General features: G+C 44.0%; 1 protein-coding gene across 1 annotated transcript; it reads right to left on the bottom strand.

Moving 5' to 3' along the window:
• Nucleotides 1-14,360: 14,360 nt before the first annotated feature.
• Nucleotides 14,361-19,857, bottom strand: LOC141167318 (posterior protein-like). The gene is made up of 2 exons (XM_073654743.1): nucleotides 19,464-19,857; nucleotides 14,361-16,179 (listed from the first exon to the last, which is right to left on the bottom strand). The coding sequence occupies exons 1-2, from the start codon at nucleotides 19,796-19,798 to the stop codon at nucleotides 14,868-14,870; spliced, it is 1,647 nt and encodes a 548-aa protein (XP_073510844.1). The 5' UTR covers nucleotides 19,799-19,857; the 3' UTR covers nucleotides 14,361-14,867.
• Nucleotides 19,858-20,076: the final 219 nt, after the last annotated feature.

Genomic DNA, 20,076 nt, shown 5'->3' on the forward strand with positions numbered 1-20,076 from the left:
GAGACTTGGAGGTAGCCACCACCTTGATGGACTTATTGCCAGATTTGTTAGAGATGGAGGATCCTTGCTTAGGGACCAACTTCAGTCTGGTTTCAGAGATAAGACGTCTGCGAGGCGGGGCGGTGCCTAAAGCAAGATCATTGATAGTATCATCGAGACTGTGTGGGGACAATGCCTCCGCTTCCCTTCCTTCGGAGACTTCAGCGCACAGCAAGTCAGCAACTAGCAGATCTGGTGAAGAAGAAGAAGAAACTGCTGACTGTCCTGAAGATATGGGGACTGGACACATCTTGCACCTCAGCAGTCCCCCAGGAAACACCATGCAGGATCTCCAGACCTGAGCGGGCACTAGATCTCTCGGCTCTGGACGACCTGTGGGTAAACCAGACAGCACCTGGAATGTGAACTTCTTCATGTGTAATGCTCCAATCTGGAGCTTAATTTGTACAGACATATTTTGACTGTTTCTGAGTAGGGCTCGTCTTTCCACTGACAATGCCCAAACCGGCTTCTGGAGTTGTCGGACGGGAATCAGACACGACTCTTCAAGACTTTAAGACCGAAACTTCCGGTTAATCCAAGGCCTTCACTTGCCACGGAGACAGTCATGGTCATCTGTGGAGCGGAAACACTAACGCCAAGGGCAGCTGTTAGAACCCTCCTGTTAATTTTTTCTATTTTGCTGGTCACATGACTTTTTGCCTATATAATCCATCTCCGCCCTCCTGGCCTTGCTGGACTTCAGTGCTACATTTACTCTTAAGCTAGCCAGGTGCCTTGTACCTTACTCAGTAGTTTGCTTGGTCTTTTGACCACTAGTTCTTCTGTTTGTTTGTTTTGTCTTTGCTCTGCTACAATTTCTGCTAGGAGGTGTCCAACTATATCCCAGTCCTTAGTTCTTGTAGGGACCCCTCCCTTATATCTATAGGTCTGCGTTCAGACTAGCCAAGGACTTAGGCGGGTCTGTTCACAGGGAACAGGTCCCCCGCTGCATCGTAGGGATTCAGCTTAGTCTTATTTTAGGGTCAGTTTTCCTATCTTTCCTTAGTGTTTGTAGCAGTTCATAACAGTAAGTGCAGCCCAAAAATAAAACACTCTAAGGAAAGAAATCCTGATTTCAGCATGGTGTCGATTCAGGAAGTGGCTCAACGCCTGCAGGGACTGTCTTTGGAGGTGGCCGAGCTCCAGCAACACGTGAGTAGCTGTCCTGGAGCGCATTTTGTCGAACCGAAGGTAGGACTTCCAGATTTTTTTTATGGTAAACGGCAAGATTTTTTTTCCTTTAAAAACGCTTGTTTATTATATTTTCGTTTAAGATCCAGATCCTCGGGGAATGAATTATAGAGCATTGGGTTTATAATGTCACTTTTGCGCAAAGAACCACAGGGATGGGCCTTTTCTCTACAACCTAATGATCCGTGTTTTAGATCTGTGGAAGATTTTTTTTCTGCTATGGGGTTGTTGTATGATGATCCTGATCGAGTCTCATCAGCTGAAACTGAATTAAGACGTTTGAAGCAGGGATCAGGTGATGTGGAAAATTATTGTACATACTTCAGAAGATGGTCGGCTGAAGTGGAATGGAATGACTCAGCATTAAAATGTTTGTTTCTTGATGGTCTAGGTGAAAGGGTTAAGGATCTGCTGATTGCCTTCCCAAAACCTGGAACCTTGCAGGAGGCAATGCAATTAGCCATATGTGTGGACAGGAGACTGCGTGCTAGGTGTAATGAAGAGAAATCTATTGCTATGGCAGCTCCTAGTTTTCAGAGGGTCTGTTCGGAGGGTGGAGAACCGATGGAGATTGGGGTGATGTCACCCCACTCTCAGGAAAAAGACCGCAGGTTTGCTAAAGGATTGTGTTTTTATTGCGGTAAATCTGACCACTTTATTAAGAACTGTGTGCTTCGTTTGAACAAAGAAAAAAAAAAAGAGGTCAGTTACGCCCGCATAGCATGTTTAAACTCAAAAGGAGTATTTCTTTCTGGAAGCACCTCATTCCAGGAGGAGTTGATTGAATTTCGGGTATTTGTGGATTGTGGTTCTACACTCAATGTGATTGATGAGAGTTTTTTGGAAAAATTTAAATTAGAATCCAAACTTTTGTCATCTCCTATTTCTGTGGTTGCTGTTGATGGCTCTCCCTTGAAAGGTATTACTCACAAGGTTTTTGAATTTCCCCTCACCATTAATGGTATCCACCAAGAGAATTTGGATTTGGCGGTATTAAATAATTTGCCTGCTCCAGTGGTTTTGGGGTTACCTTGGTTAAAATTGCACAATCCTGTACTGGACTGGTCTACCAATGAAATTAAGTCTTGGAGTCCTAAGTGTTATGATAGATGTTGTAACGGTCGCATTGCTGCTGTGGAAAGAGGGGAATTACCTGTACCTATTCAGGATTTTTGGAAGGTTTTTTCTGAGGAGGAGTCGCAAGTTTTGCCTCCTCATAGGGACTTTGATTGTACTATTGAGTTTGTCCCTGGAGCAACTCTTCCCAAGAGTCGCTTATTTAATCTTACTATCCCTGAGAGAAAGGCCTTGGAGGAATACATACAGACAAGCTTGGTCGCCGGTCACAATAGACCTTCTAAGTCACCTGTGGCTGTTGGATTTTTGTTTGTAAAAAAAAGGACGGCAGTTTACGTCCATGTCTGGACTTTTGCGAAATTAATAAAATTACAGTACGCAATTCCTACCCACTGCCATTAATTCCTGACTTGTTCAACCAGTTAGTGGGGGCCAAGTGGTTCTCTAAGATTGATCTCCGGGGGGCATACAATTTGCTACGTGTGAAGGAAGGTGATGAGTGGAAAACTGCTTTTAACACTCAAGTGGGTCATTTTGAGAATCTGGTTATGCCCTTTGGTCTTACCAATGCACCAGCGTTTTTTCAGAACCTTATTAATGACATCCTAAGACTGTTGATCGGTAAGAATGTGGTGGTGTATTTGGATGACATTTTGATTTTTGCGCCGGATCTGGAATCTCATTGGCAGAGCGTACGTGAGGTATTGCAGTCGTTAAGCGACAATTCACTTTTTGTTAAGCTGGAGAAATGTGAGTTCGCTGTGCAGAGAATTAGTTTTTTGGGCTACATTATCTCCAGCGAGGGCTTTGAGATGGACCCGGTGAAGGTTCAGGCTGTGCAGGAATGGCCTAGGCCTATTGGTTTGAAACCAATACAGAGATTTTTAGGTTTCGCCAATTATTACAGAAAATTCATTAAGAATTTTTCTATAATTGTTAAGCCGCTGACCGATCTCACCAGGAAAGGTGCGAAAAAGGTCCAGTGGACTACTGAGGCCATTGAAGCTTTTGTGTATCTCAAGGAGAGGTTCAGTTCTGCCCCCATCCTTATGCAGCCTGATGAGACCAAGCCTTTTTTGGTCGAGGTTGATGCTTCTTTGGTGGGGGTCGGTGCTGTTTTGTCTCAGGAAAACAAGGATGGAGTACATCCCTGTGCTTTTTTTTCAAAAAAAATTTCTGAGACCGAACTTAATTACGATGTCGGTAATCGGGAATTGCTGGCGATTAAACTCGCATTTGAACATTGGCGTCATCTCTTGGAAGGTGCTAAATTTCCCATTCAGGTTTTTACTGATCATAAGAATCTGATCTATCTTGATGCTGCCAAGCGCATGAATGCCCGTCAAGCTAGGTGGACACTTTTTTTTTCGCGGTTTAATTTTTCTGTTACTTACATCCCGGGTACCAAGAATGTAAAAGCTGATGCTTTATCTCACAGTTTTTCTCCCATGGTTGGTACCGAGGAGGAGGAGAGCATTTTACAGGAAGGTGTTGTGATAGCAGCATTGGACTCCGTTTTGGAAGATGGGATTCTGAAAGCCCAGGAGGATGCCCCATCTAACACTCCCCATGGAAGGTTGTTTGTGCCTAGGAACTTTAGGAGAGATTTGTTTGTGGAGTGTCATGAGTCTCGGTTGGCAGGTCGTCCAGGAATTTCGGAGACTAAGAGACTTGTAGGTCGCAGTTTTTGGTGGCCTGGGTGGCAGAAGGAAGTCATTAAGTGGGTGCGTAAATGTACTATGTGTGCTAGATCTAAGTCTTCACATGCTCCTCCTGCGGGGTTGCTTTGCCCTCTGGAGGTTTCTAGTGCTCCTTGGACGCATCTTGCTTTGGATTTTATTACTGACCTTCCTGCCTCTGAGGGTTTCACTGTTATCTGGGTGGTCGTGGACCGTTTTAGCAAGATGTGTCACTTGGTTCCCTTCATCAAACTGCCCTGCGCCAAGACACTCGCTAAGGCTTTTGTTAAAGAAATTGTCAGGCTCCATGGCGTTCCTACCGACATTGTTTCCGATAGGGGACCTCAGTTTGTGGCTCGTTTTTGGCGTGCCTTTTGTGACAGGTTGGGAGTCCATTTGTCATTTTCGTCTGCTTATCATCCTGAGTCTAATGGACAGACAGAAAGAAAGAACCAGGATGTTGAACAGTTTTTGCATTGTTTTGTGGCTGACAATCAAGAGGGGTGGTCTGAGTTTCTGCCACTGGCTGAATTTGCTCTTAACAACCATACATCCTCTTCTGCTGGGTGTTCTCCTTTTTTTTGTTGTACTGGGAGACATCCGTCGTTTGGGTCATTCTCCAAATTGGTATCGGTTGTGCCGGAGGAGGAGAATTTTTCCTGTGATTTGGAGAGAGTTTGGACTGATGTACGTCGTAACCTTCAAGAGGCTAACAAAAAATCCAAGAGGTACTTTGACAGGAAACGTCAAGAGGTTTTGTTTACTGTTGGTGACATGGTTTGGTTGTCCTCTAGGAATCTACGGTTGAGGATTCCTTCTAAGAAATTGGGCCCGAAGTTTGTAGGTCCGTTTAAGGTGCTTCAGGTAGTTAATCAATCTGCTGTTAGGTTGGAAGATTAATCGGGTGTTTCATGTTTCCTTATTGAAAAAAATCTGATGTTTCTGATAGGGACGCCACTGTCTCTGTTCCTCCGGTGGAGGAAGACGGAGAATATGAAATTTCTCGCATTCTTAATTCTAGATGGCATAGAGGGAGATTACAGTATCTCGTCGCTTGGAAAGGTTTCGGTCCCGAGGATAACTCTTGGGTAAGGGCGGATGATGTCTCTGCTCCTAGACTTGTCGGAGCGTTTCACAGGAGGTTTCCTGATAGACCTGGGCCTGGAGGATCCGGAGGATCCTCATAGAAGAGGGGGTACTGTTAGCACCCTCCTGTTAGTTTTTTCTATTTTGCTGGTCATATGACCTTATGCCTATATAATCCAGCTCCACCCTCCTGGCCTTGCTGGACTTCAGTGTTACATTTACTCTTAAGCTAGCCAGGTGTCTTGTACCTTACTCTGTAGTTTGCTTAGTCTTTTGACCACTAGTTCTTCTATTTGTTTTGTCTTTGCTCTGCTACAATTTCTGCTAGGAGGTGTCCAACTATATCCCAGTCCTTAGTTCTTGTAGGGACCCCTCCCTTATATCTATAGGTCTGCGTTCAGACTAGCCGAGGACTTAGGCGGGTCTGTTCACAAGGAACAGGTCCCCCGCTGCATCGTAGGGATTCAGCTTAGTCCTATTTTAGGGTCAGTTTTCCTATCTTTCCTTAGTGTTTGTAGCAGTTCATAACAGCAGCCTCTCCAACAGGCCTAATGTCTTGGGATTCTCCAACCTTCGCTGGACAAAGACCGTCAGGGGGTCCCAAACAACCGCAGCGGGACCGCAATACGATTTTGTGACTGAGTTCTGGCCTCTGCTTTGCCTGACAAACATAGCCATCCTTAATGGATTCTGTGCGGATAGCTGCCTCTACAGGCTGGGGAACAGGAGGTCTTAGGGATGACAGAACCTGGCGTGACGGTTTACCTCTACTCCTTGCACGTCTGGACTGCCTATTGAGTAGAGATGAGCGTTGTTCAACTCGAACTGTTCGCCAATCTCAAATTCGAGCTGTTTTGGGCGGTGTTCGAGCCGTTCGGCGAACACGAACGATTTGAGAAAAATTCGGCTGTTCGAGGTTATGTTCGATAACTGTTCGTGCACCAAAATCATAACTGGATTTTTTCTCAGTAATGATGAAAATTAATGTTAATACGCAGTTTGAGTGTACAGCAGGGCGGGGGGAGGGGCAGGGGATGGATCTCTGCAGGAATAATGAAGATCTCCATTTTTTTTTCACTTTCCCGCATTTACAGTGGGGAGGTGCAATCTGTCAGCCTATTAGCAGCGCACACACGGAGCGAAGTGCTTTTTTTCACACAAGCAAGGGCATGTGTCATTGGCAGTGTATGTCACATGTCCTTGCCCTATAAGACCAAGCCATTTTCCCCGTCGCCACCATTTTCTCACTGCTGCAGCTGCGTGTTAGACGGCACCGCTGTTGCTGTGTGCGCTATACCTTGTTAATTTCAAGCAAATTTTCGCACAAATCTACAGATAGCTTGGGAGTAGGGAATAGTTGTGATTGCAGTCCTTTTAAGGACTAGGTTACAGCATTTCCTACGACTTTTATCAGGCATGTCTGTGCTCTTAAATAGATAGGTTGTGGGAGTAAAGACTAATTGTAATTGCAGTCCTTTTCAGGACTAGGTTACATCAGTTCCTATCAGTTTTTGCCAGGCAGGTCTGTGCCAGTGCTGTGCAAGTTTTTTTCACAGCATTTGGCTGAATCTAGCAAAGCTAATCCTTTTTGGCCTATTGCAGAGTGTGTTAGTCAGTGGAGTAGCCTATTTGTGTTGCAAAATATACCACCTGTGTATAGAATACCAATTTTTTTACTGCACCTAGTGAAGTAAAATCTTTTGGGGATAGCATCATTCTATTAGTCCATCTATACTGACCTCCATCAGGTTGCAAATTGAATATAATTTTTTTCTGCATCTAGCTCAGAAAAAATATTTGGGCTTCTAGCAGTGTGTGGGACTTGTTCTATTAGTCCATCTATACTGACCTCCATCAGGTTGCAAATTGAATATAATTTTTTTCTGCATCTAGCTCTGAAAAAATATTTGGGCTTCTAGCAGTGTGTGTGACTTGTTCTATTAGTCCATCTATACTGACCTCCATCAGGTTGCAAACTGAATATAATTTTTTTCTGCATCTAGCTCTGAAAAAATATTTGGCCTTCTAGCAGTGTGTGGGACTTGTTCTATTAGTCCATCTATACTGACCTCCATCAGGTTGCACACTGAATATATTTTTTTTCTGCATCTACCTCTGAAAAAATATTTGGGCTTCTAGCTGTGTGTGGGACTAGTTCTATTAGTCCATCTATACTGACCTCCATCAGGTTGCAAACTGAATATAATTTTTTTCTGCATCTACCGCTGAAAAAATATTTGGGCTTCTAGCTGTGTGTGGGACTTGTTCTATTAGTCCATCTATACTGACCTCCATCAGGTTGCAAACTGAATATAATTTTTTTCTGCATCTAGCTCTGTAAAAATATTTGGCCTTCTAGCAGTGTGTGGGACTTTCTCTATTAGTCCATCTATACTGACCTCCATCAGGTTGCAAATTAAAAATAATTTTTATCTGCATTTAGCTCTGAAAAAATATTTGGCCTTCTAGCAGTGTGTGGGACTTGTTCTATTAGTCCATCTATACTGACCTCCATCAGGTTGCAAATTAAAAATAATTTTTATCTGCATCTAGCTCTGAAAAAATATTTGGCCTTCTAGCAGTGTGTGGTACTTTCTCTATTAGTCCATCTATACTGACCTCCATCAGGTTGCAAATTAAAAATAATTTTTATCTGCATCTAGCTCAGAAAAAATATTTGGCCTTCTAGCAGTGTGTGGGACTTTCCCTATTAGTCCATCTATACTGACCTCCATCAGGTTGCAAATGAAAAATAATTTTTTGTCTGCATCTAGCTCTGAAAAAATATTTGGCCTTCTAGCAGTGTGTGGGACTTGGTCTATTAGTCCATCTATACTGACCTCCATCAGGTTGCAAATTAAAAATAATTTTTATCTGCATCTAGCTCTGAAAAAATATTTGGCCTTCTAGCAGTGTGGGACTTTCTCTATTAGTCCATCTATACTGACCTCCATCAGGTTGCAAATTAAAAATCATTTTTTGTCTGCATCTAGCTCTGAAAAAATATTTGGCCTTCTAGCAGTGTGTGGGACTTTCTCTATTAGTCTATCTATACTGACCTCCATCAGGTTGCAAATTAAAAATATTTTTTATCTGCATCTAGCTCTGAAAAAATATTTGGCCTTCTAGCAGTGTGTGGGACTTTCTCTATTAGTCCATCTATACTGACCTCCATCAGGTTGCAAATTCAAAATAATTTTTTGTCTGCATCTAGCTCTGAAAAAATATTTGGCCTTCTAGCAGTGTGTGGGACTTTCTCTATTAGTCCATCTATACTGACCTCCATCAGGTTGCAAATTAAAAATAATTTTTATCTGCATCTAGCTCTGAAAAAATATTTGGCCTTCTAGCAGTGTGTGGGACTTTCTCTATTAGTCCATCTATACTGACCTCCATCAGGTTGCAAATTAAAAATAATTTTTTGTCTGCATCTACCTCTGAAAAAATATTTGGGCTTCTAGCTGTGTGTGGGACTTGTTCTATTAGTCCATCTATACTGACCTCCATCAGGTTGCAAACTGAATATAATTTTTTTCTGCATCTAGCTCTGAAAAAATATTTGGCCTTCTAGCAGTGTGTGGTACTTGTTCTATTAGTCCACCTATACTGACCTCCATCAGGTTGCAAATTCAAAATAATTTTTTGTCTGCATCTAGCTCTGAAAAAATATTTGGCCTTCTAGCAGTGTGTGGGACTTTCTCTATTAGTCCATCTATACTGACCTCCATCAGGTTGCAAATTGAATATAATTTATTTCTGCATCTAGCTCTGAAAAAATATTTGGGCTTCCAGCTGTGTGTGGGACTTGTTCTATTAGTCCATCTATACTGACCTCCATCAGGTTGTAAACTGAATATAATTTTTTTCTGCATCTAGCTCTGAAAAAATATTTGGCCTTCTAGCAGTGTGTGGGACTTTCTCTATTAGTCCATCTCTACTGACCTCCATCAGGTTGCAAATTAAAAATAATTTTTATCTGCATCTAGCTCTGAAAAAATATTTGGCCTTCTAGCAGTGTGTGGGACTTTCTCTATTAGTCCATCTATACTGACCTCCATCAGGTTGCAAATTAAAAATAATTTTTTGTCTGCATCTAGTATTTGGCCTTCTAGCAGTGTGTGGGACTTTCTCTATTAGTCCATCTATACTGACCTCCATCAGGTTGCAAACTGAATATATTTTTTTCTGCATCTACCTCTGAAAAAATATTTGGGCTTCTAGCTGTGTGTGGAACTTGTTCTATTAGTCCATCTATACTGACGTCCATCAGGTTGCAAATTGAATATAATTTTTTTCTGCATCTAACCCAGCCAATAGTTTTGGCCTAATACCACAGTTTGGCCACTCAGCTCTGCTCGGTTCCCATCCATTGTTTTTTTGTGCAAACAACTCCAGAGTTGTGAATTAGTTAACCACCAAAATGAATGGAAAAAGGCCTGCTGCTGGTGGAATGGGGAATAGGCGTGTTGGGAAGGGGAAAAAAGGTTGTGTCCGTGGGGTAGGTGTTAAAGCAACAGTAACATCTGCAGAAGAAAGACCATCTTCCAGCCAAACTAAAATGTCTACTTCTTTTAGCGGACAATGTGATAAGATCCCTTTCTTATGGCCACGCCAATCGCTACAAATTCCAGATGAGGCACAAAAACAGCAGGTGTTAGTTGATAATTCCATTTGTCCTTGTGTACAGACTAGAGCCCAAGACATATTTCTACCCCTAGTCAGTGTATCTTCCATTAATTCTTTAAAGTGTTGGATAAAATCTTTCGCTACCCCGATATAAGTGTTTACATGATCTTATTGTAAATTGTTAATTATATCATTGATTTTTCTTTGTACTTCAAAACCTTTCTTGCTATTGGTCGCTATATCTACAAGTTTTGTCCTTAAACTACTGATGTCAGCTTCGTTAATTACACCCATACCTGTTCCTAATCCTCCCAACAGTGCGCTGAAAGTATCCCTTCGCCCTCTGTCATTCCTCGAATTAAATAGTTTATGCTGGTGTTTTATTCGATTTTCTGCATTCTTAGTGGTAAACCACCGATATAGTGCATGTACATGATTTAGTGTATATCCTGCACAAATTGGATAGTAGGTCTTTATCAACCATAGAGAGATATTAACTCGCCAAGTAACAAATGCATATTGAACGTCACTAGCAATGGTTTGAGTAGAATCTAGGTTGACCTGTAAAGGGTGGCCTTCTTCTAAGTACATTGTCCGTTGATTGCTGTCAGATTCATTGGACACGCATGGTTTGATTTGATCTGGAGCAGCATCAATAATGTGCATCTCACCTATTTCTACTTCTGATGTTCCACATGCCCAATAACCAACCATTTCCCTATAGGATTTATATGGTTTAGATAGTGAACCAATTATATAATTTTGCCCTTGCTGAACTGACATCTCAACCTCTGTGGAATCTCCAATGCACGCCTCACGATATGTTAAGGTGACCCTTTTTGGCCTGAACATTGGGTGTATATTATTATGCCAATATATTCCACATACAAACAAATATTCTCCTTCCTTTAAGTTGTCACTAAAGGACCCATAATCTATCCCCTTTTGTTCATTCTTGTTGGGTAACTTAGACTCTTCCCCCAACCAGTACCCAGTTTCATTTACATATATTGTAGCCATCATAAATGGTTGCAGTGATCTTGGATCTATATTTTGTACACCTTCCATATATGTTAACCTCTGGGTACTAGAACTGTGATTGACTCTCCCAAATGAAAAGACAACACTATACTGATTGCTGGGACCCTGATAATATCTCCCAGTTACCCTTTTACCCTCTGGTATCAGTCTCACTGTCCTACTTTTAACACCATTATTTTTATAGTTAGAATCTGCATCAATGTTTATGTCTGGGTGTGTAAATAATACGTTCCCATATTCCTCGTTAGGTAATATACCCTGATCAATATCTCCAGAGTGTTCAATGTGAGTTGCTTCCATAGCATTGATGATCCCAATTGACAACAAAATTGCTGCAATTCCAATATCCAGAATCCAGAAATTTCCATCTTTTAATTCACGCTTCATTTAGGATCCTGGAAAACAAGAACAAGAGCGGCATCAAATTCTTATCAGTTATATCCGCTTACACTGATCTGCATGAACCCACTTTTCTATATCCCTTCTCTTCATGCATTTGACGCTTTTCTTCTCTACTCGTTTAACTTTTACCACTTGTTCACTCAGCGTCACAGTTACCACATAAGGTCCTGTCCAATTTGCATCCCATGAAGATTTGGGTACAAAATTCTTTACCATCACCCTGTCACCTAGTTGTAATTTTATTGGTGGCTTGCCTGCTTCTTCCTTTGCCTTTGGAGCCATATTGGCAGCTGCAAAATTTAAATATTTTTGCACTTGCTCCTGTAACTGAATCAGGAATTTTTCCTTCTCTGCACTTTCTCTCATGGGAGTACTAAGTTTGGGATCTGCAGGATGGCAAAGGTTCATTACTCTACCAGTCATTAATTGATATGGGGTGATTGCTGTGCTCTTTGCATCTGTGCCCCGTATTGCCAGTAGAATTGCAGGCAGGTGACATAGCCAACTATTTCCTGATTGCAACACCATTTTCTTTAATCTCTCTTTTAAAGTCCGATTCATTCTTTCTACCATCCCAGATGATTGTGAATGATATGAGACATGAAACTTCTGTTCTACATTCAACATTTCACACATATTAGTCATGATTTTGCCAGTGAAATGTGTACCTCTGTCTGACTCAATGACTTTTGGGAATCCCCATCTTGAGAAAACTTCCCTCCATAATGCAGTTGCTGCCGCGGTAGCAGTGTCCTTCCTTATGGGCAAAGCTTCCACCCATTTGGAAAAAACATCAACTATCACTAGCAGGTACCGATAACCTCCTGGAGCACTTGGCAAGGGACCAACAAAGTCAATTTGTAATCTCTCCCATGGCCCCTCAGCCAAAGGCACCCTGGAAAGCACAGGTTTTTGTCCCCTCGGCCTAGGGTTCATTTGGGCACAGATTAAACATTCTTGGATAATTTCTGTAATAGTAGTTTTGATGTTCTCCCACCAGTATTTGGTTTGAATAAACCTTAAAGTGTTGTCAACCCCCATGTGTCCTGTCAATCTATGGTTTTCTTTAGCAATATCCTTTTGGTACTGAGATGGCGCTACAAATTTAGGGCCTTCTGAAGTCTCTCTAAGCAATAGCTCATCTTGCAGGATATATTTTTGGGGCTTATCTGATGATTTTTCCTTAATTTTGCATTTGATTTGATTTAAAACTGGGTCTTTTTCCTGCTCTGCCGCCAAACAAGGTGTAGGTGTTTTAACAACAGGTAAACACTCTAATTCAACCTCATCTTTGTCCTTGTCCTCAAAATCTTGTTCTTCCCAGGCTTGCTTTCCCTCTACATCATAGGAAGTCCACTTTTCTCCTATCATTGCTGCCTCTTTGGCTAATTCATCTACCTTGTTATTACCAACTGTAATTTCGTCACTGCCCTTTTGATGTGCCTTCACCTTTATTATTGCCACTCTTCGTGGTTCTGCACTAGTCCTTTCCCAAATGTTTTTCAAAACTGAACCATGTACTAGTGTCTTACCTGATGCATCACTGAATCCTCTTGTGTGCCATAAAGGCATGTATTCAGTAAGTGATCTTGTGACATATGCACTATCAGAGAAAATTGTGATAGGCCCTGCACTGAAATGCAAAATTGCTTCCCTCACAGCTTCCAGTTCAGCTCTTTGAGCTGAGAATTTCCTTGGGCATTTAATGAGAATTTGTTCATTTGTTTGAGGACACCACAGGGCATAACCTGTGTAAAATTGTCCCTCTTCCCAATACCTTGATCCATCGACCCAAATTTTTAGATCTTCTTTTCCTGTCACTAACCTAAACACTTCCTGTGTCTTGGTCATGTGTAACTCCCCGCAGTCATGTTTTTCCCCTTTGTATTGCATCAACTGTGGCAGGATGTAGTTAGTATTGTGAGTCACTGTGATGTTCCTAGGTGTTAAATCTACCAACCATCTTGCTACCCTTTGAGAAGATACACCACTGAGTGTTCGCTCCAAGAGCATTTTGATAGGAGTGTGGGGTGTTTGGAGTATGATTTTAGAAAATCCTACTATGTACTCTGTGGATAGTATTGCCCAATGCACTGCCAACAGATTCCTAACACAATCATCAAATCCTATTTCAACAGGACTTAACAACCTTGATAGGTATCCAACAGGAACCCATTTTCCTTGCCTCTCCTGCAGCAATACAGCCGTAATTGCTATCACAGAGGCATGAACCTGTAATGCAAAAGGTAGATCTGGGTTTGGATTGCTCAGAGCAGGTGCTTGAGTGAGGCTGATTTTCAACCATACAAAAGCTCCTTCATGCTCTTCCATCCATTCAAGTGGATCAGCTTCTCCCTTATCACCTTTTAGGAGTTCATAGAGGGGTTTTGCTTTCTCAGCAAATCCCTCTATGAAATCTCTGGAAAATCTGACAAGTCTCAAGAACTGTCTCATTCCTGTTTTTGTGTTTGGCCTAGGCAACTTCCTAATAGTTTCACATTTGTTGGGGTCAGGAATTCTCCCCCCTTTTGAAACTATCACTCCCAAAAATGACACAGACTCTCTCATCAGCTGGGCCTTGTTAGGATTAAGTTTGAGACCTGCCTTCTCAAGGAGTGTTAACAGCTCATTCAACAATGTGTAGTGCTGATCTTTTGTGTCAGTTTGGAGCAGAACGTCATCTACATATTGTACAATGCAATCAGGTTCTGAAAAAGATGACAAAATTTCAACCATACACTTATGAAAGTAGGTAGAACTGGACCTGAATCCTTGTGGCAACCGACAAAATGTTAATTGTTTCCCTTGAAATGTGAAAGCAAATTTGTATTGACAGTCAGGGTGTAAGGGAATGGAGAAATATCCATTTGAGATGTCTATTGATGAATATACTGTGGAGGAGGGTTTGAGTGCTGTCATCATGTCAGGCATTTTGGCAACCACATTAGTGACAGGAGGGGTACACTTGTTTAAAGCTCTGTAGTCCAATGTCGGACGCCAACCATTTGGTTTCTTAACTGGCCATAGCGGCGCATTATTGGTGGATTGGCATTCCCTGATGACATTTTGAATCAGCAAATCATCCAGTATTCTCTTAATGTAGGGGACTGACTCTGGTGGTATTTTATACTGCCTTTGGGGTGGGGGATCAGGACCCTCTACCATTACTATCATGTTGGACACTTTGCCACATTGGGTTTTTGAATTTGCCCACACACTGTTATGTTGCCACAAGATGTCAGCCAATATTTCATCATCTGTTCTCAATATCATGGCTGGATCTAAAGATTGAGCACCTTTGATGGAATCAATACCATAATTGTCAGTAACCATTTTTAAACAGCCTTTATACCGTGATCCTCTCCACAACATCCAGTTGCATAAATCAAGAATAAGTCCATATTCCTTCATAACATCTGACCCAATAATGGTACCTTCATGTGTTGGTGAAAGATATAAGCCATGCTCAACACATAGATCTCCCAGGTTTATTGTCACTGGTAAAGATTGTTCTGAAGATACTAACTGTCCTCCAAACCCTCTCAGAAAAATGTGTTTACCACCAGGGTCTTTAATCAAATCCAGATTAGTCAAACTGACAGCAGCCCCTGTATCCAGTAAAATGTTTGTACGATGGCCCCCTACCGTACCCTGAATACGGGGTCTCCCGCCCTTGTCCCTGCTAAGCTGACTCACTAGGGACAACACTGGGGCCTGACATCCCTATTGTTTTACATAAGGATTTGTTGGAGGTGGGGTCTTTAATTCCTCTGGCTTTTCTGCCATTGCCTTCCCAATCTTCCTCAGTTCATCCAGAAGTGGGCCATATAATGTAACTTCAGGAAGACTATGCTCTCCATCCCTTGCATTATTTGGTTCTTGTCTTTGCTTCCTATTATTAAAAGGTCTATTATTGATAACTCTTCTACTACTTCTACATTCTTTCATAGTGTGACCTGTGTAACCACATTTATAACATTTTCCAACAAACCTTACTTTGCCTTCATTTTTGACTACCTCTGATATCCTCTTTTGGGGCTTGTTGTCATGACTTGTATCCTGAATCCAATCCTTTAATATATTTACAAAGGCTTGATAGGAATTTGCATTCCTCAAGGCAACCTTTGTTGGATAATCAACAAAAGTGCATTTGTTAGCCATTGAATATAGAAAACTGCTATCATCAGGAGACATGTCAGGGCAGTTATAGGTAGAACGATATAATGTCAAATATTCACTGCAAAAAATAATTGGATCACCTCCTCTATTTAATTTTGCATTTTCTAAGGCATTAGTACATCTCATATCTCGTCCCCCCATAACTCTCTTTAATTCCTGTACTCTGTCACTAGCATTTCCCCAATTACATTCAAGATCTGCAGATAATCCTCTGTGAGCTCCTATAGGGGGCTGCAGTTTTTCACAAAGTTGAGATGGGAGCCATACCCGAAGTAAGGCACATGCAGCTCTATTACCCAGACTGTATTGAGTCACTACTGCCTCTAACTTATTGGAAAGACTAATGGCTGAGGCACTTGTATTAAATTTTCCTAATATCTGGCATAGATTTGTCTTATCCTGTATGGATAGTGTTGTGGATTGGACTAAATTGTTGCTGTTACTAAGCAAATTGTCTCTCCTTTGTCTGCTTCCTCCTGACTCAGGAGTAAAGAGAGAGGAACTATGATCTGGGTTATCCTCAGGGTTATCAGCCGTGCACACAGGCTGCTTCTCCCCTCTTTTCCAATCTCTTTCCTTCTGATCAGCAGACTTGCACATTTGATTACAATAACAATGGTTATTCCCTCTAGTACATTCTTGTGATTTCAAGGACATAATACAATGTTCTTTTAGCTCCAATTTTACATTAGCATCATGCAACTGGTTCCTAAGTATTGTCATATCGTCATTATACTCTGCTTCCTTTCCTTCTAGCAAAGCAATACGCTGTTCCCTAAGTTTACATCTCTCCTTATACTCCTCCAGCTTATCTTCTAATTCACAATTTTGGTAATTCATATTGTCTACCTCATCCCTTAGATCAGAGGTCCCCAACCGCCGGTCCGCGGACCAGGACCGGGCCGTTGGGGTTTTTCAGCCGGTCCGCGGCGCCGCTGACCAGGGCCGGTGTCAGCACCCGGGCAAATGCCGGGGCTCTGAGCAGGCAGAGGGGCCCACTGGCGGTCGCGCACCCCGCTGGGCTATGGGCGGAGGAGAGCGGTGTCAGCGCCCGCCCTTCGCCGCTTGCTCAGGGCCCCGGCAGCCCGATACTTACCTCTCCCCGTGCCTCCGCAGATCAGCTGTCTTCCTGCTCTGCGCTCCCTGTGACGTCTCAGGTCAGAGGGCGCGGTGACGTCTTTACACCGCGCCCTCCCCTGAGCCGTCACAGGGAGCGCTGAGCGGGAAGAAACGACAACGCTGGAGTTCGGAGCCGAGCAGCGAGCGGCGGGCAGCAGGTAGCAGGTGAGGAGAAGGGAGGTGAGTATTTGATTTTTTTTTTAATGTATGGAGGCATGGGGCATTATAAAGAGGGGAGGGGGGGCATCCTGCTTGGGGCATTATAAAGAGGAGGGGTGACAGCCTGCATGGGGCATTATAAAGCGGAGGGGTGACAGCCTGCATGGGGCATTATAAGGTGGGGAACAGCCTGCATGGGGCATTATAAAGAGGGGGGGATTCCTGCTTGGGGCATTATAAAGAGGAGGGGTGACAGCCTGCATGGGGCATTATAAAGCGGAGGGGTGACAGCCTGCATGGGGCATTATAAGTTGGGGAACAGCCTGCATGGGGCATTATAAAGAGGGGGGGATTCCTGCTTGGGGCATTATAAAGAGGAGGGGTGACAGCCTGCATGGGGCATTATAAGGTGGGGAACAGCCTGCATGGGGCATTATAAAGAGGGGGGGATTCCTGCTTGGGGCATTATAAAGAGGAGGGGTGACAGCCTGCATGGGGCATTATAAGGTGGGGAACAGCCTGCATGGGGCATTATAAAGAGGGGGGGATTCCTGCTTGGGGCATTATAATGAGGAGGGGTGACAGCCTGCATGGGGCATTATAAGGTGGGGAACAGCCTGCATGGGGCATTATAAAGAGGGGGGGATTCCTGCTTGGGGCATTATAAAGAGGAGGGGTGACAGCCTGCATGGGGCATTATAAGGTGGGGAACAGCCTGCATGGGGCATTATAAAGAGGGGGGGATTCCTGCTTGGGGCATTATAATGAGGAGGGGTGACAGCCTGCATGGGGCATTATAAGGTGGGGAACAGCCTGCATGGGGCATTATAAAGAGGGGGGGATTCCTGCTTGGGGCATTATAAAGAGGAGGGGTGACAGCCTGCATGGGGCATTATAAGATGGGGAACAGCCTGCATGGGGCATTATAAAGAGGGGGGGATTCCTGCTTGGGGCATTATAATGAGGAGGGGTGACAGCCTGCATGGGGCATTATAAGGTGGGGACCAGCCTGCATGGGGCATTATAAAGAGGGGGGGATTCCTGCTTGGGGCATTATAATGAGGAGGGGTGACAGCCTGCATGGGGCATTATAAGGTGGGGACCAGCCTGCATGGGGCATTATAAGGTGGGGAACAGCCTGCACGGGGCATTATAAAGAGAGGGGGGAACATCCTGCATGGGGCATTATAAAGAGGAGGGGTGACAGCCTGCATGGGGCAGTATAAAGAGGAGGGGTGACAGCCTTCATGGGGCAGTATAAAGAGGAGGGGTGACAGCCTGCATGGAGCATTATAAAGAGGAGGGGTGACAGCCTGCATGGGGCATTATAAAGAGGGGGGGTGACAGCCTGCATGGGGCAGTATAAAGAGGAGGGGTGACAGCCTGCATGGGGCAGTATAAAGAGGAGGGGTGACAGCCTGCATGGGGCATTATAAAGAGGGGGGGCAGCCTGTATGGGGCATTATGTGGGGGGTAACAGCCTGCATGGAGCATTAAAAGGGGGGGGCCTGTATGGGGCATTATGTGGGGGGGAACAGCCTGCATGGAGCATTATAAGGGGGGGGGGCAGCCTGTATGGGGCATTATGTGGGGGTAACAGCCTGCATGGAGCATTAAAAGGGAGGGGCCTGTATGGGGCATTATGTGGGGGGTAACAGCCTGCATGGAGCATTATAAGGGGGGGACAGCCTGTATGGGGCATTATGTGGGGGGTAACAGCCTGCATGCAGCATTATATGGGGACCGGTATCCTGTATGGAGCGTTATATGGGGGCCAGTATCCTGTATGGAGCGTTATATGGGGGCCAGTATTCTGTATGGAGCCTTATATGGGGGCCAGTATTCCGTATGGGGTCTTATATGGGGGCCAGTATTCCGTATGGGGGCCAGTATTCCGTATGGGGCCTTATATGGGGGCAAGTATTCCGTATGGGGCCTTATATGGGGGCAAGTATTCCGTATGGGGCCTTATATGGGGGCCAGTATTCCGTATGAAGCGTTATATGGGGGCCAGTATTCCGTATGGGCGTTATATGGGGACCAGTATTCCGTATGGAGCCTTATATGGGGGCCACTATTCTGTGTGGAGCGATTCACCGGTTTCTGAGCTATTGTAGAATTTACAATAGATATCACTCATGAAGTGAAATCTTTGCATTGTACTATATATATATATTTCTCCGCCGTATCTCTGCATCATGAATCGTGGTATGTGTTAAAGGGGCCCACTGAGACTCTTTCGCCCGGGGCCCAGAAAAACCTGGAGCCGGCCCTGCCGCTGACAGCTAGCTCCGCGGCCCTGCGCCTGGTCAGAACTCGCTCTGTGTGGATTTATAATGTTTTCTGCCATAGCCGTGACAGCTCGCAGCTCCCGGCAGAGAACATTATGCAGGACGGGGTGGGGCGTCGGGCGGGTCTTAGTGACGCAGCCCTCCACAGCACAGCATGGTACGTGTTGTACGTCACGGGGCGGGTCTTAGTGACGCGGCCCTCCTGCACAGCATGGTGTGTTCCTGACGGGGTGGGGCGGCAGGCTCTCCTCACTGACACGCCCCCGGCAGAACATGTTATGTGGGGCGTGCTGGGGCAGCAGACTGGCTTCAGTGACGCAGCTCCCGGTACCGGTGTTCAGTGTGTAGCGCTGCTAAGCAGCAGCGCTGTATACACTGACGCTCAATGGACAATGCTGCTACTTAGCAGCGCTGTACACCGAGGTCCCGCCAGCATCCTCCCCATACAGCTCCACCCCTCCATAACCCCACCCCCATATGACCAAAGCCCCGCCCCCACCCCCACCGGGCCATGGAAAACTGGTCTTGCTTAAAGCCGGTCCCTGGTGCAAAAAAGGTTGGGAACCTCTGCCTTAGATCTTCACACTCACAATTATGATCTTCAGCACTAGCAATAGCCAGACTGACTTCCTGTTCAATTTTGTCCACTTCACCTCTTAATTGAGCTTTCTCTGAATACCAGTGCAATTCCTTTTGCTCTGCAATTCCTTTCATCTTCAACAACATACACAAAACATTTGCTAACTTCTCTTTCTTTGCTTTCTTTTTCGACAATTTACTTTTGTTATCATTCTGCCCTTCACATTGTTTCATAAGGTCATTAAACTGATGTGTCAATGCATCATCTGCACAAGTACTGAACTGAGCAGAGGCATATTTTTCAATAAATTTACTGACTACTTCCATGTTAATTACGTCCAACTATTTTCACAGAAGACAACAAAAATAAACAAATCTGCTTTCCAAACAAAAATTACAAATTAACTAAACACAATACAGAGACCAGTGAATATCACTTCACTAAAACAGGGACTCAAGATTGAATATAATCTTTTCCCTTAGGCAATTACTGCCACAGTCTTGTGACTTTACCTATATCTGACCGACAGTGTCTCATGCCCTTCATCAACTACAGATCCAAGATCCAGGCCAAGAGTGATCTCCTATTGAAGCATAAGGCTACT

The sequence above is a fragment of the Phyllobates terribilis genome, unplaced genomic scaffold (genome assembly GCF_046119375.1).
Source record: "Phyllobates terribilis strain yellow unplaced genomic scaffold, ASM4611937v1 Scaffold_11__3_contigs__length_659146591, whole genome shotgun sequence".
Taxonomy (NCBI): domain Eukaryota; kingdom Metazoa; phylum Chordata; class Amphibia; order Anura; family Dendrobatidae; genus Phyllobates; species Phyllobates terribilis.